Genomic DNA, 15,738 nt, shown 5'->3' on the forward strand with positions numbered 1-15,738 from the left:
GAACAGCTGGGGACCCTCCCCAGAAGCAGGACTGGCAGAAACTCTCAGGCTCTGGCACCTGCCAGCCAGCCAGCTGCCTTTGGGAAGGGGCTCGGCAAAATAGGCCCCCGGGGTTCCTAAGTTGCTGCCTCTGGTTAAAAATAGCAGGTGGATGCAATTCAGAACAAAAACTCATGGCCAAGAGATATGGCCCAGCACTATACATGAGCACAGTGCCACTGCCAGCTTGGGGGGGGGGGGGGGTCGCATGAAGCCCCCGAGCCCCAGTCCTGTCTCCGCCCCCAGCCAGAAAAGAGACATGGGAGGGGTGCCGACCAGGGTCCAGGCCTCGTTTTAATTGTTTTTCTTGTTTAAAAAACCTTTCCCCCTTCCCTTCCCCGGCTCTTCAGGTGCTGTTGGCTTGTTCTTGCTCTAGGAGGGCCCTGGCCAGGTGGGAGCGGGAGGCTAGCCCCTCTAGGTTGCTGAGGATGCAGTGGTGATAGAGCTCCTCGCGCAGCCTTGGGTCGCAGCTCCTCAACGCATATTTCTGCACCAGCCCCGGTTCCACAGCCCGGAAGAGGTGGAGCTCCGAGTGGCGAAGGAAGACATCAAGGACCTCCAGCCCCTCCAGCCCTTCCTCCCGGTCCAGGAGGTCTGCAGCCAGCTTGGTGCGCGCAGCCATGTAGTCTGCATTATAGAAGCAGGCCTCAGCAAATACATGCCGGTCAAAGTGTCCGTCCTGCAGGAAGTCTGTGCTGGAGGAGGAGGAGGCGGCCGCTTGCTCACCTCCGTAGGTCAGCACTGGGTTGAACTCTTGGAAGTGCACCGGGAAGAAGACCTGCCAGCTGATGATGGCATTCATACGGCAGTGGTTCAAGACCTCACCCGTCACCTCTGTCCAAACACTGACCAGGAAGAAGAGGGTATCGACAGGATGCTTCTTGGAGACCATGTCCATCAGCTTCACCTGGGAAGGCACCTCTGTCTTGACGCTGACCCAGGGAATCTTCACGTCTGCATATCGCTTCTCCAGCTCAGCCACCATGGCCTTGACCCCTGCAAAGATGTCCACCTGGCTGACCCGCTGGGCGTCATATGGGTCATAGATGAAGAGCAGCAGGAGCCAGGCATTGTCATGTGTGTCCAGGACATTCATGGCAAACGTGTCAAGGAAGTTGCCCACAAAGTCCCGTTCTTGTGCAGTAAGGGGCAGCACTAGCTGCACCCGCGTGGCCTCTGTCACGTACGGCATGGGGATGAGCTCCACTTTGCTGAGGGGACGCAGCAGACTCACACGCTTGGCCAGCAGGCGCCCATGGCCCTTCTGGGTGGTGGCCTCCAGCAGCAGGTCCAGCTGGTATTCCATGCCTCGCGTTGGGTCAAAGCGGCGGTACCCATTCAGCAGTTGCTGCTTACGGAAGCGCAGTCGCGGTTGATAGCGACGGTTGAGCTGCTCGAGCGCCACCTGCAGAATGTCCCCCACATCATCCTTGCTGGCTCCCACCAGCTTGCACTTGGGAGCCCCGCCAGGACAGGAGAACGAGTGCTGCTCGGTGAAATACTCCCAGCCAATCACCTCGAAGCGGGACTTCGGCACAAAGGGGGCGCTAATGCCCACGGGCCATGACAGGCCATTCTTGCCTGCCAGCATCAGCGTGGTTAGGTTACGGATCTGCACCTGCCGGAAAAGAACAGATCTGTTCAGCCCACAGCCAACACTGGGCCAGTGTGGAAGCAAACATGGAACCTTAGAAAGGAACACATCTGCTGGTGCATGAGGAAGAAGAGAAAGAGGTTTTGTATACCCTGCTTCTCACTACCTGAAGAAGTCTTTATGATGCTTTGGGCTGATCCTGCGTTGAGCAGGAGGTTGGACTAGATGGCCTGTATGGCCCCTTCCAACTCTATGATTCTGTGATTCTATGAAGTCTCAAAGGGGCATACAAACACCTTTCCCTTCCTCCCACCTTCCTTACTGACAAGACATCACAACATCCAAGTTGGCAGCAGAAAAATATCTGAGGGTGGGGTCTGTGTGTGTGTGTGTCATTGCATTTTTAGCCCACCATTCTCTGAAGACTCGTGGCGGGTAACAATTACATATAAAACCCCACTAAATCCACCCATCAACCCCCATAAAACAAACACAAATCTTTAACCGCTTCCGCGGAGGGGATAAAATAAAGCCCTAAGGGTTGTGTGGGCGGGGAAAGGGCAGGGCCTGTCCGTGATAAAAACTTGGAGGGGCCCAATCAGGAACTCCTGATTGGGCCCCTCCGAGTACCTATTGGCCACTTGGCCCGCACTGGACTGCCCGTCCACATGATTCGCCACCAGGAAAGGAGCAGGGCCGCCACGTCGAAGACGGCGAGCCACAGCCCTTACCCAGGGAAACGGAGCCCAGGAAAGGAGCAGGGCCACCGTGTTGCGGACACGGTGCCCCTGCTCCTTTCTGCCCGTCCAGCCATGAGCCTCTCAAGCGGGGGCCGCGGGGGCCTTGCCGACCCTCCCCACACGCCTCCCACACAGCCCGTGCTTGCCGCCGTGCCCAGGAGCCCTCCCGCTACCGCCACGGAACAGGTAAGCCCCCCCAACGGGCCACCCACCACAATACCCACCCACCTCTCGGCCCCCCAAAGACCCCGCTTGCCATGCCTTTCCCCCTTCTAGAAACCGCCCCACCCATTCCCACGCATCACCCCCACGATCCCAGTTGCCCTCTCCCCCCCAACATCCTCCTTACAACTCCCCACCCCCCCATACCCCTGGCCATCAACCCACCCATCCCCTTATACCCCGATCCCCCCTGACCCCGCCACACTTCCAGACCCCACCTCTAGTCCTCCCTTCTCTGCGACCGCACGCACGCCAACTCGCCCCTACTTACCCTTCTGCTGGTCCACTCCTTTGCCGCCCGTGACGTCTGCTCGCTATCACGGCCGCAGACAGGCTGCGCGGCTTGCATGGCTGCCAGAAAACCCCCAAACAGAATTCCGCGCATGCGCAGAATTCCGCGCATGCCTGGTTACTCTCCCCCACGCCCTCCCCACCCCCTGCCCTGGCCCCCTGAGATACACCAGGCATGCACGGAGTCCAGCACATGCCAGGTTCCGTCACCGTCCCCCCACCAGCCCCTCCCCCCGTGCTGGTTGCCAATGGGCTAAGCGGCCGCCAGGCACCACGCTTCCCTAACACCTACCAGTGAGTGGAGAGCGGTCTGCCCTGCCTGCCTCTGCTCTGCCCATTTTTATAAATGAGCTTGATTTCTAGTTAAAGGCATAAAACCATCCCCCATCCCACCTACTTAGAACAGACATTCGTCTCAGGGTGTGGGGTTTGCCCATTGGTACAGTATAGCCTGAAGAGGGGCCTCTGTTGCTTCCTGATCTACCAAAGACCTGTCAGAAGATCACCATTTTATAGGCCCTGTGGAACTCTGATGACCCTGTCAGGGCCCTCAGCTCTCCTGGGAGTTCATTCCACCAGGTCAGGGCCAGGACCGAAAAGGCCCTGACCTGGGTCAAGGCCAGGCGCACTTCCCTAGGGGCAGGATCTCCAGCAAGTTAGCACCCACAGAGCGAAGAGCTCTATAGGGGGCATAAGGTGACAAACTGCCAATGGCCTTAAAGGTGGAAACCCTTTAAGGCCCTAATACCCTAATCCGGGCCACACCTGCAACCGACGCAGCTGCCTCAGCACAGGCTGGATATGGGCCATCCAAGTGTATCTGTGAGGACCCTAGCAGATGCATTCTGCATCAGTTGCAATTTTCGGGTCAAGGACAAATGTAGACCCACGTAGAGCAAATTATAGAAATCCAATCTGGAGGTGACCGTTGCATGAATCACTGTAGCTAAGCAGCCCACAGACAGGTAGAGCGCTAGTAGCCTCACCTGGTGAAGGTGGTAAAATGCCATGCAGGCAGCTGCATTCTGTACCACGTGTAATTTCCAGGTCAAAGACAAAGGTAGGCCCGCGTAGAGCAAGTTGTGACCTGGATGGAGGTGTGTGCAGCCAATTTGCAGGAACGACTATCCTGCTGTGCAGCAGGAGAGGCAAGATGACCACCACACATGGAAGGAAAAGTGGTTGTAACCTCCACAGCCCCTCCAGAAGAACCCCGAAAGAGAGGAAGCCGCTGAACCACAGCAATGGGGTGCCAAAGCGCTCCTTCCTGTCAGAGCCATGAAAGACCACTCAGACTTCATCCCAGCAGGTCCCACCACCCTCATTTAAGCCTCATATACCCTAATTGGGTGGGAGACCCAGCACAGAGTCCTTTCCCACTTCCCACCTGCATGCCCACAGCCCAGAGTCATTTCGCCTTCGTTGCTGAGCGTTTCCCAGGTTTCAGGTTGACCCTCTTGGGAAAGAGAACTGGTACCAGGCCTGAGCTCAGCACCCCAAGCCCAAGTTCTGAATCCCCTTCCTAAGACAGCACTGAGTGGAAGCAACACGGTTCAGAACAGAGAGTGCCTCCAAAAAGCACCCCTGTGCACCATTGACGCACGCCCCCAGCCACATTCTGTGCGTCCCCCCCGTCTTCCCTGCCCCCGCCCCAGCCCCATCCTCTACCTGCAGTCGTTCAATCTCTTGGTATGTCTCCTCCAGCTGAATCGCACTGAACCTCTTCTGCAGGCGATACATGATGGAAGCCTCCGTGATGGGGTGCACAGCCATGGCTCCCCAAAAGCTCTGCCCCTCTTCCTTCTCTGGGTCAGCATTCTTGGCTAGCTCGTAAGTCAGGTAAAGCTGGCCCTGCACAGGGACGGAAAAGAGACAGACTTGGTCCCCCTCTCTCTTGGCCTTCTATGGCATCATTTTTGTACTTGGTGGTACTTTTCCTGGTTAGAACAATGCATTCTATTTGGGCCTGAAGCCAGTGGAGAATTTGACTCTTAAGTCTCCCCTTTTAACTTTCTTCTAATTAGTCCTCTCATTGACCTTGGGCGAGTCCCAGTTCTCTCAGAACTCTCTCAACCCCACCTGCCTCACTGGGTGTCTGTTGTGGGAAGAGGAGGTAGTGAGACTCCGGGTAGTGAAAAGCAGGGTATAAAACCAACTCTTTCATTTTCACAATGTTCTCCCTTTTGAAATCCCATGTTAATCTTTTGGAATGTAAGATCATTTCTGTTGACATGAATATTGAACTTAATGGCAAATCAGCCACAGTTCCCAATTGGGGCAATGTTTACAACCCCGCACCAGGTCTGGAGCCCCACTCAGAACCAAGTCCAGGGTCACTGCCCCTCTAGGAGTCATGCATGGGATCTCGCAACCTCATTTATACAATGTTCCATGTAAACCGCCCAGAGCTGCAAAGAATGGGTGGTATAAAAATCCAAATAAATAAAAAAAATTCTGAGGGATGACTGCAGCACACATGGATCCAGTCAATGGGAGGGCAGCTGGAGTCTTGCGGTATTTTGGGGTTTTGATGTGGCCATTCTGAGCTGGGAGTAACAAACATCTCACTGCCTCCAGCTGTTCTCTACCCTTTGATTAACCAGCTCGAGGAAGCCCACTGCAGTCTGCAAAAGCCACTGCTGCAAGCAACCTATGAGACTTGGAGAAGTCACAAGATGCTGGGCTAGTCTGACTGCCACAGGCAGCGTGGGGCCTCCCGCCCCAACTTCATAGGGTCCTCCTTCTCCCTCACTCAAACTCTCTGTGCTTGCCAGTACTGAGCATCCCTCTGAGCTTGCTCTGTGCACAAAGAACTCCTGTTGCTTAGCTGTTGTGATAAGAGTCCTCAGAAATAGACCCGTTTGAGGGAAAGAGATTCATGGAGAGGCAGAGGGGCTTTGGCAGCCAGTTTTCAGGAAGCCCACCTGAAGCTTGGATACAGGAAGCTTGGATACAGATGCCTACTGGGGGGGGGGGAGAGAATGGACCAAGTCAGCCTCCACGTACAAGAAGAGAGTCCAGCCTCCCAGCCCCACCTGAGCATCTCAGACCTTTGACCAGGGGAAGCACCTGCAGCTCTGCAATGCAGCTGATGCCCAGGAAGTCCACGATGCACCGCCCCAGCCACTCGTCCGGCCGCACGCTGAGGATCTCGTTGCGACAGCTGTCCAGGTAGGGGTAGAGCTTCAGCAGCAGGCTGCGGGACAGCAGGTAGCCAAAGCCCCCATGGCAGTATCGGGCACGCTCCTCCCCACCAATGAACTCCTCCACCCGCCCCAGGTAGACGTCCTGGTTGATGCTGAGGTGGCCAACGAGGGCCTTGACCCGCTCGGCCTGGATGTAGGTGTCATCCTGTAGGATGAAGAACCAGTCGTAGTCGCCCCCCATGTGCTGGTGGATGTAGCGCACTGTCTCGTACATCAGCCAGACGGGGCGCTCGTCGCCATGGGACACCAGCGTCATGCCGTGTGGAGCCTTGGTGCTGCGTAGACCCGTGAAGTATGTCAGGCGAGAGAAGTGGTGGGCTATCGTCTTGTTGATGGCCACAGCCAGCGTATTTAGGGTAGCCCGTGAACTCAGCACAGCCACAAAGAGGCGCTCTCGGAAACCCAGCTCCGTCTGGACATACCGTGTCCTGCAGGGAAAGAGAGCAAGGCCCATTCGGGGCTTCCCGTCCCAAGAAGAACAGCCCCTTCTGCCCCCAGGATTGAAATCAGTCAGATGGCTGGCAGGAGGGAGACAACCTGCTTAAGCTGTTCAGTTGGAAGACGGCAATCGGGCCAGGATGCAATGGTGGCCCCTGGGCCTCAACACAGACCAGCTCCAGTCAAGCGGCAAGCCAACAGGGGCCTTGCTTTGACAGCAGGCTAACAGACCTTACACTTTCTGCTGGCAACAAAGAGATCCTAGAGAGAACTCACCGGGAAGAGAGGGCCCTTCATCTGCCTTTGCATCCTCTTGGGCGTTTGTGCTGAGCTGTCCCAGCACCTACCTGCCTCCCCTTTCATAAGCGGGAGCTGAAAGGGGCCCAACCACCCCCATCCCCATAGGGGATCCAGAGGAGAGAGCCAAAGGTGCTTGGCACCCCCACTGCCCTGCTCAGGCGACGACCTTGGGAAATTAGCAGAAGCAGCAAGGAGGAAGCGGTGAGAGAGCCACAAGCGGGTCCCCCTACCCCCCCCCCCCCAGTATCTAGAGGTGAGGGTGGCCTACCTTGCAGGGCTCCTGCCAGAGCGCCAGGCCCGGGAGGAAGGAGCGCGGTTGCCCCCCCCCCCTCCTCTCTCTGACTTACCGAAGCACCTTCTTGTGCGGCTTGCTGGGGTCGCGGGCGTAGGGCACGATGCGGGGGCGGAAGTCTTCCGCCAAGGGCCCCGGCCGCCCAGCGGCGGCCCCGCGGCTTCCTCGGCCGCCCGTGGCGGGGTCGGGGCAGGCGTCGTCGGCGTCCCCGCCCTGGCTCCAGGAGACGCGCAGGAGGCTGAGGCTGCAGCCGAGGGACAGGCCCAGCAGCAGGGGCAGCGCCGCCCGCAGGGAGGCCAGCAGCCCCGCCGCCCGCATGGCTCTTCTCCCGGCCGGCCGGCAGGCAGGCAGGCAAGCCACCGCGGACCCGCAGTCCCGGCGACAGCAGCCCCCGGGTGGGGCGCGGGCCCCGTGGGGTCGGATGCGGGACCGCCTAACACGCGTGTCGCCCGCTCTGCAGACACGCGCCGCGTTCACACGGCTAGCCCGTCGGCGGGAGGGGACGCGCTTTGCGTGCCGCCGCCAAGCAAGCCCGTGGGCCCCGGCGGGAGGCGGACTCCATTTCCCGGCGTGCCGCGGCCTGGGCCTGGGCGGGCCTGCGTGTGGAGCGCGCGGGACTCGTCCTCCCAGCGGCGCTCGGGGCCCGGCGTGCGCTGACGTCGCAGGCGTTAATTGGCGGCGGCGCCGGGGGGCGGGGCGTGCGCACGCGGCCGCAGCTGTTCTGTTGCGACAGCCGAGAAAGTGCGCCGGAGCCCGGAGCGGACGGACGGCAGGCAGGCGGGCAGGGGACGGTCGGAGGAAGTAAGCAAGCAAGCGCCGTCGCCGCCAAGGAGCGCAGCAACAACCCGGTGAGGGAGGCCGGAGGGAGGGAGGGAGGGAGGGAGGGAGGGAGGGAGGGGGCACGGGGCAACCCTTTCTCCGGGCCTGCGGCTGACGGCAGCGCCCCCCTTCCGCCCCGCCCCCCCTCGCCCTCCCCCTCCCCCAGGAGCGGCGATGCCGTCGGACCTGGCCAAGAAAAAGGCGGCCAAGAAGAAGGAGGCGGCCAAGGCGCGCCAGCGGCCCAAGCGCGGCCCCGAGGAGAACGGCGAGCCCGATCTGCTGGAACTCAAGCGCGACTCGGCCGACGCCGGTGAGCAGCAGCAGCAGCCCAGGCAGGACGGACGGTCGGCCCAGCTGCCCCTGACGGCGGAACTAACCGCTGCGGGCCGGGCCTGGCCGTGCTGACGGGGGGAGGGGAGACAGGCGAGTGCCCGGAAGGCGCCCTTCCCGCTGGGGCGGTGCAGAGTCGAGCCGCCCTGGGTTCGCCTACCCCCCCCTAATGATCTACCCCGCCCTTGCAGAGGTGGATGCCGCGGCCAAGGCCTTGGAGGAGTTTGAGCTGAAGAAGGCGGCTGCCCGGGCTGTGACAGGAGCCCTGGCCTCCCACCCTAACAGCACCGATGTCCACATCATCAGCCTTTCACTCACCTTTCATGGGCAGGAGCTGCTGAGCGACACCAAGCTGGAGCTTAATTCTGGGCGGCGCTACGGCCTCATTGGCCTGAATGGCACAGGTGAATGGCACTTTGGGCTGCTTACCATCTCAGGACTGCTCATGCGGAGTGCGTGGCTGGCCTGCTCACAACTGCTTGTTCCATGCAGGGGTATCGGCTCACAGGGTGCTCTGTGTTGCAGGGTGGGAACACCATATAACCTTGCTATCCCCAGGTGAGGTGCCCAGCAGTTTCTACTGTCTGAGGGTAGCCTAGCCTTAACCAGGGCCAGTGCTTTTTCGGCCCTGACCCCTGCCTGGTGGAATGAGCTCCCAGAAGCTGAGGGCCTTAACAGAACTAATGTGGTTCTGCAGAGCCTGCAAGATAGAGCTCTTTCTGCAGGCAGAAGGAAGATCTTGGCCCCTGCTCCGATACACCTAAGGATTATATTCCCCAGGTACATAGCAGTCGGGGGTGTGGGGGATGACTGGCACGGGGATGTGGGGGAGGGGGATGTAGTTTTATTACTGTATTGTACTTTTACATTGTAAGCTGCCACTAACTAGCAGGCCAGGAGCAACACCCTAGAAATTGAATAAATAAATAAATAATTGCTCTTTAAACTCCTCCCTCCCATCCTTGATTGAAGGCTGCTCTCGCAACTCCCCATCCATCCTGGTACCACAAAGACTGCTCCGCTCTAGCAGGACCTCTTTTGGGTCTCTCTAGGAAAGTCCATGCTTCTGTCTGCCATTGGGAAGCGGGAAGTCCCCATCCCGGAACACATAGACATCTACCACCTAACGCGGGAGATGCCATCCAGTGAGAAGACACCCTTGCAGTGCGTCATGGAGGTGGACACAGAAAGGGCCATGCTGGAGCGAGAAGCCGAACGGCTTGCTCACGAGGACGGTAACGGCCTAGGCTGCCCCAGAGGAGGGGGTGCTTGCAGTGGGAGGCAGTGGTTTCTCAAGAGGACAGTGGGAGCCCCTGCAGAGGCAGACTCCAACTGGTATTTTCCTCCCTGCCTTGCAAAGCGGAATGCGAGAAGCTTATGGAGCTGTACGAGCGCCTGGAAGAGCTGGATGCTGACAAGGCCGAGACCCGTGCCTCCCGGATCCTCCACGGCCTGGGCTTCACCCCCCTCATGCAGAGAAAGAAGCTGAAGGACTTCAGTGGGGGCTGGCGGATGCGGGTGGCTCTCGCCAGGTAGGCAGGCAAGCAAGCAGCTGGGGGGGGCTGCTTTTTCTCTCTGCCCCCCACCCCTGGGAAGGACTCTGTCCTAGCTGCTGCCCGCTGTCTTCCATAGGGCATTGTTCATCCGGCCATTCATGCTGCTCCTGGATGAGCCCACAAACCACCTGGACCTGGACGCCTGTGTGTGGCTGGAGGAGGAGCTGAAGACGTAAGTGACAGCCATGGGGGCAAGGGGGCTCTGGGGAGAGTTCCAGAGCAGGCCCCTTCCCCACACCCCCTCTCGGGTTTTCCAAATGGATGCATCTCCTCAGGATGGCCTTGGTTTTGCAGGTTCAAGCGCATCCTCGTGTTGATCTCACACTCCCAGGACTTCCTGAATGGGGTGTGCACCAACATCATTCACATGCACAACCGCAAGCTCAAGTACTACACGGTGAGCCTGAAGAAGAGTTGGTTCTTATATGCTGCTTTTCTCTACCTGAAGCGGCTTACATTCGCCTTCCCTTTCTTTCCCCATAACAGACTACACTCTGTGAGGTGGTTGAGGCTGAGAGAGCCCTGATATTACTGCTCAGTCAGAACAGCCTTATCAGTGCTGTGGCGAGCTGAGGGTCACCCAGCTGGCTGCATGTGGGGGAGTGCAGAATCAAACCCAGCTCACCAGATTAGAAGTTGCACTCCTAACAACTACACCAAACTGGCTCTCTGGCTCTCCTGGCTGTGGGGCTGGAGTGCAGGCCCTTGTCCCTGAGCCTGCGGCTGGGGTCTGGCCAGGAGTGGAATCCCACACCGTATGTGGGGGATGTGTCCCAGAGGGTTGAAAATTGGTTCCTGCTTCTCCCTGTTCAGGGCAACTATGACCAGTACGTCAAGACCCGCCTGGAGCTGGAGGAGAACCAGATGAAGAGGTTTCATTGGGAGCAGGACCAGATTGCTCACATGAAGGTAGAGCCCCAGTTGTCACCTGCAGAGAGACACAACCGTTAGTGCCTACTAGGGTGGGGGAGGGTGCCCTTTTGTTGCATTGGGCAGCCCTGGTGTGGTTGGCTGTTGCACCAACAAGAGTCTTTGACTTGCCCCAGAACTACATAGCACGCTTTGGTCACGGCAGCGCCAAGTTAGCCCGCCAGGCCCAGAGCAAAGAGAAGACGCTCCAGAAGATGATGGCATCGGGGCTGACCGAACGGGTGATTAGCGACAAGGTAGGGCAGCCTGAGATGCTGGAGGACGGGAGAAGGGAAGTTGGGGTCCAGCTCCCCAGGAACAGGCAGGAATCTCACAGGGCTGTCCTTTTTGTTTTTCCTGTCTGTTGCCAGACGCTCTCGTTTTATTTCCCCTCCTGTGGGAAGATCCCCCCACCAGTCATCATGGTGCAGAATGTGAGCTTTCGATACAGCCAGAACGGGGTGAGTGGGAGTGGCAGGGGTGGCAGGCAAGTAGTATCTCCCCAGGAGGAGACACACTCTAGCCTGCATTTCTCTGGCTTTAGCCTTGGATTTACACCAACCTGGAGTTTGGGATTGATCTGGACACACGGGTGGCCCTCGTGGGACCCAATGGAGCCGGGAAGTCCACACTACTCAAGCTTCTCACAGGGGAGGTGAGTGCCCTTCAGAGGGGTATGGGGAGCTGGCTGCCCCCCGCCTGGGTTTCCGTGCTCACTGGCCTCCTTTCTCCTTACCAGCTTCTGCCCACAGATGGTATGATCCGCAAACACTCACATGTCAAGATCGGCAGATACCACCAGGTGTTGTTGGGGAGCCTTTGTGGGTGGGGGTGGGAAGGGAAATGGCTTTCAGCTGGGGGAGGGGGGGAGGAGATTTTGCTTAGGAAGGCACCAGACCAGCTGTGGCTTTCAGGGCCTACTGCTCCGCCTTCCCCTGTGTCTGCAGGGGACATCACCCCTCTTTCTTTCTTTCTTTCCTGCAGCACTTGCAAGAGCAGCTGGACTTGGACCTTTCTCCTCTGGAGTACATGATGAAGTGCTACCCGGAGATCAAAGAGAAGGAGGAGATGCGCAAGATAATTGGCCGCTATGGGCTGACAGGGAAGCAGCAGGTGGGTGGCTGGGTGGGAAAGGGGGAGGGATAATCCCCCTGGATCCTCTGGACCACCCAGCTTCTGTCAGGCTCTGGCAGCAGGAGAGTATTTCCTGATGGCTCTTGAGGTGGAGCTGGGGCAGCCCCAAGGAAACTGAGGCAGAGCCTTGAGGTTCCAATTTTGCTTCCTGCTTAAAAACTTCCACTTTTATGGGTGTTTGTTCCTCCCCTTTGTGCAGGTGGTGTGGGTCGGGGGGTTGGGGGGCAGTTGGAGAGAAAGAAGCAGGAAGGCTTCAGCCCTGAAATGAGCCAGTGGCAGCTTGCCTGTTTTGCTGTTGGGGCGGAGGGGGGCTGTTCTCTCAAGTTGCCAAGAGGGACCCCGGCCCAAGGATCAGGTCCGATTTTGCAGCCCCTTTGCAGATGTCTGGCCAGAGGTGGACTTCTCGGTGGCAGGGCTCTGGCTCGGCTCCTGGAGGGGGTGGGGGCTGCTTGTTATGGTGTCCCATCCCCAGCATTGCAGCCATGTCCTTGCCCGGCAGGTCAGCCCGATCCGGAACCTGTCAGACGGTCAGAAGTGCCGCGTGTGCTTTGCGTGGCTGGCCTGGCAAAACCCACACATGCTGTTCTTGGATGAGCCGACTAACCACCTGGACATCGAGACCATTGATGCTGTGGCCGACGCCATCAACGACTTCGGGGGGGGTGTGATGCTCGTCAGCCATGACTTCCGACTCATCCAGCAGGTCAGGGGCGGGGCAGGAATGCAGGGGGGAGTACTGCTTTCTCGCCCAGACACTTAAATGTTTCAGGACTTAAACAGCACTTGAAACATAAAATACATAAAACTATTCAAGTTAATAAAACGTCAGTGGGCAAATAGATGTGCCATGACCAGGTAGAAAGGCCAGTAGCAGTTCATAATCAAATGCTGGAAAAAAAAGGCTGCAGTGGCTGGGAAGAATTCTCAGAGCTTTGAAGCCACTACTCCAGAAGCCATGGCTGAGGCTACCCCAGCGATCTCCTCTCAGGTGGCCTCCAGAAGATGCAGGAAGAGACAGGTGGGTTCATAGAAGACCAGGTGGTCCTTCAGCTGTCCTGGCCTCAGGTCTTATAGAACTTTCAAGATTAGGGCTAGTGCCTTGCTCAAGAATGTGACACACAAGTGTGTTCCACTCTCAAGGGGACCGAGTTGGATATTCTGGGACTGGGTGTACTCTTGGGCTGCTTCGACCAGTACTCTTTTGGGCTGAAGCACCCAAGAGTGCTGCTTCACCCTAGAGGGGAGATCTCAGAGGAGCAGTTCTTGGTTGAGGTGGCCATCCTGCGGACCTTTCCTCTCCACAAGTGGCTGGTGGGGGTAAAACGTGCTGGGGAGGTAGTGTAGTCTGGCCAAACAACTCCAGGAGCAAGCAGGGACTGGATTCTCCACCAAAGCTTTGCCCTTTCTTTGAACCATGCCCAGAAATGGGCGGGCAGCCAATGTAAGTCTTGCAGCCCAGTTATTGTGTCGCCCGAGTGCTGCCCATCTGCTTCTGCGCACCGTGCAAAATGCTCCTTCTTAAACTTAAGGCCCTAATGAGCACGGGGGCAGGATATTTGCAGGGCTGCCTCCCACTGAGAGCCTTTTCCCCAACTCTGCTCCCTGCGCCCCCATTACCCACCTGGAGGATATTGAAATAGCCCATACTGAATGCGGATAGTGCCTTCTGTGAGGAGCAGCCCCTCATGGTTGTGTCCTCCTGTGTCCTCCTCCAGGTTGCTCAGGAGATTTGGGTGTGTGAGAAGCAGACCATCACCAAGTGGCCAGGAGACATCCTTTCCTACAAGGAGCACCTGAAGTCCAAACTGGTGGGGGAAGAGCCACAGCTAACCAAGAGGACCCACAACGTGTGAGTGTGGCTGGACTGGCCGGGGCCATCTGGAGACTAGGGCAAGCCTCTGGCCCGGCCAACCAAACCTGAAGCCAGAGCAGGAACAGACTATGGCTCCTAGTCTTCTTGAGGCCCAACTACAGCCGCTTCCTTGATCGCTCCTCACTGAGCCCTCGGGCCACCTTCCCTCTGCCAACCGTCCAACTCCAGGGCCTTGCTGACTGCATCCCCCCCGTTGGCCTGTGCAGTTGGATGCCCATTCTGCTGGCCTTCAGGCCTTTCCTGTCCTTTTCGGTGTGTGTGAAACAGCCTACCTTGCGCTTGTTGCTGTTTGGGTACGGAGCACCTGGCTTTCTGCTGCAGTCTCTGGACTCCACTGTCCGGGGCCTCCGTGGATTTTTAACAAGTATTTATCACTATATCTGCCAGGCCTGCCTGAGGCATGACTAGTCAATAAAGACAGAGGGAAAAGACCCTGCTGCTTGGCCCCTTCTCCTTTCCCAGGTTCCCTGAGTACTCACTTTCCCAGTCTAGCCTATAAAGGTCTATAGAAGCACACAGGGAGAAACAGTATACGTGGTGCCATTTCTACCCGTTCAACCTTTGTATGAAACCTGTTCCTTGCAGTGCCATAATTACCTCCCACATCATGATTTCAGTGTTTTTAGCTATTCAACCTGTTCCTTGCAGGCCATGTGGAACTCTGAAGCCGGATCATCTGTGGGCTATGAAAGACCCCTCTGAAATTGCTACCTGCAGTTGTGTCTCATTTCATAGGCTGTTCCCAGAACCTGTGTCTCTGTGAGCACCTCAGGGGAGGGAGGGCTAGCAACACCATAGGAAGCCAATGAACCTGGCCCTAGAGGCAGGTCCCCTTGACAAGCCTCAGGAGCGAGGCAGGCTGCAGCATCTTCTTGGGCCCCCTGAGAGGTGCAGTTCACCAGCCTGCCTAGACAGGGTGGCACAGCTGGCCTATGGGAGTGTCTTGCCACACAATTGATCCTAAACCAAGTTGCCCCTTGTCAGCGGACTCAGAATGGGGCGGGGGAAGAGTCTGGCCTTGCGAAGGATGGGCTTGTAAGGGTGTGGGTGGTTGGGGGCATTGTTTCATCTTTACCCATCCTGTTTTGGGAACTCCTACCCTGCTGCTTTTCTGTGGCAAGAACATTCAGCTTCTTTGGCTACATTTGAGCTCCTCTGAGGAAAGACCTTGCTCCTAGTGTTGGTAGAAGCCATCTGCCACTGGTGGTTTCACTGGGGGAAAGGGTGAGAGAGCTAGGTCTTGGGTCACCTGGTGTCCCTTCTCCCTTGCACGCTAAACTGTGCCAAAAAGGATGCTGAGCCTTGCCCCCAGGAAGTTTTTCTGGACAGGGTTAGGCCTTGGGGAGATCTGGGGCTAGTAGTATAGCCCAAGGTACGGATAACAGCCAAGTCCTCATCCAGTGGCACTTTTAAGACCAGCAAAGATTTATTCAGAGCGTGAGCTTTTGAGTGCAAGCACTCTTCAACAGACAAACATGGCTACCCACTTGAAGCTAAGTCCTGGACATCAGTGCTATGTGAAACAGTAGGCAAGGGCCCCAGAGCTTATAGAAATGACTTCCAGAGCCATTAGGTTGACCTGGCATGGCATATGGTGCTGGCCGGGATGCATGACTGTGCTGCAGTTACAGAGCTGCTCTTAGGTGTCAATAAAAAAGCATGCAATTCTTCTCTCCCTGTGCCAAGTGCACACACGCCTGCATATACCTTTGGGTTATTCTAAGTGAGCACAAAGTGTGGACCCTGCCTGTCTGTTTAGCAAGTGGCTTATGGTGGGGAGGGGGTAATGTCTTACTTCCCCGTCCTGTGTGCAAAAAAATCCATATATGGTGATAGTCACATGGCTGGGAGTCGGAAGACACCTTCTGCACCACACCCCTTGTGCACTCCTTAGATTAGAGGGCACTCTTGAAAGGGCAAGCTACAGACTGGTGGGGCATCAGGACCCCTTGCCAGTGGCTGTCCCATGGAGGAGCAATCCCTTGTGTTGCCTCC

The 15,738-nt window shown here is 57.5% G+C and overlaps 2 protein-coding genes across 3 annotated transcripts; one reads left to right on the forward strand and one right to left on the reverse strand.

The window, feature by feature from the left end:
* Nucleotides 1-315: 315 nt before the first annotated feature.
* Nucleotides 316-7,705, reverse strand: CHPF2 (chondroitin polymerizing factor 2). The gene is made up of 4 exons (XM_077302629.1): nucleotides 7,178-7,705; nucleotides 5,956-6,520; nucleotides 4,555-4,737; nucleotides 316-1,657 (listed from the first exon to the last, which is right to left on the reverse strand). The coding sequence occupies exons 1-4, from the start codon at nucleotides 7,438-7,440 to the stop codon at nucleotides 386-388; spliced, it is 2,283 nt and encodes a 760-aa protein (XP_077158744.1). The 5' UTR covers nucleotides 7,441-7,705; the 3' UTR covers nucleotides 316-385.
* A 99-nt stretch (nucleotides 7,706-7,804) lies between these two features.
* On the forward strand, nucleotides 7,805-14,175 carry ABCF2 (ATP binding cassette subfamily F member 2). 2 transcript variants are annotated; one of them, XM_077302630.1, is made up of 15 exons: nucleotides 7,805-7,970; nucleotides 8,108-8,251; nucleotides 8,463-8,675; nucleotides 9,324-9,506; nucleotides 9,632-9,803; nucleotides 9,904-9,999; nucleotides 10,122-10,224; nucleotides 10,641-10,736; nucleotides 10,874-10,993; nucleotides 11,108-11,197; nucleotides 11,281-11,391; nucleotides 11,476-11,538; nucleotides 11,721-11,849; nucleotides 12,370-12,573; nucleotides 13,586-14,175. In XM_077302630.1, the coding sequence occupies exons 2-15, from the start codon at nucleotides 8,116-8,118 to the stop codon at nucleotides 13,721-13,723; spliced, it is 1,854 nt and encodes a 617-aa protein (XP_077158745.1). In that variant the 5' UTR covers nucleotides 7,805-7,970; nucleotides 8,108-8,115; the 3' UTR covers nucleotides 13,724-14,175. The 2 variants fall into 2 exon arrangements, with proteins under 2 accessions (XP_077158745.1, XP_077158746.1); XM_077302631.1 differs by lacking the exon at nucleotides 11,476-11,538.
* The last annotated feature ends 1,563 nt before the right edge of the window (nucleotides 14,176-15,738 follow it).

This window comes from Paroedura picta, chromosome 11, assembly GCF_049243985.1.
Source record: "Paroedura picta isolate Pp20150507F chromosome 11, Ppicta_v3.0, whole genome shotgun sequence".
NCBI classification, from domain to species: domain Eukaryota; kingdom Metazoa; phylum Chordata; class Lepidosauria; order Squamata; family Gekkonidae; genus Paroedura; species Paroedura picta.

Coding starts and splice junctions, on each gene's coding strand:
- CHPF2 (XM_077302629.1), bottom strand. CDS start 7,440: ATGCGGGCGGCGGGGCTGCTGGCCTCCCTGCGGGCGGCGCTGCCCCTG. Junction 6,521..7,177: donor CCGCACAAGAAGGTGCTTCG/GTAAGTCAGAGA, acceptor CTTTCCCTGCAG/GACACGGTATGTCCAGACGG. Junction 1,658..4,554: donor AAGAGATTGAACGACTGCAG/GTAGAGGATGGG, acceptor CTTTTCCGGCAG/GTGCAGATCCGTAACCTAAC.
- ABCF2 (XM_077302630.1), top strand. CDS start 8,116: ATGCCGTCGGACCTGGCCAAGAAAAAGGCGGCCAAGAAGAAGGAGGCG. Junction 8,676..9,323: donor CATTGGCCTGAATGGCACAG/GTGAATGGCACT, acceptor GGGTCTCTCTAG/GAAAGTCCATGCTTCTGTCT. Junction 9,507..9,631: donor ACGGCTTGCTCACGAGGACG/GTAACGGCCTAG, acceptor TGCCTTGCAAAG/CGGAATGCGAGAAGCTTATG.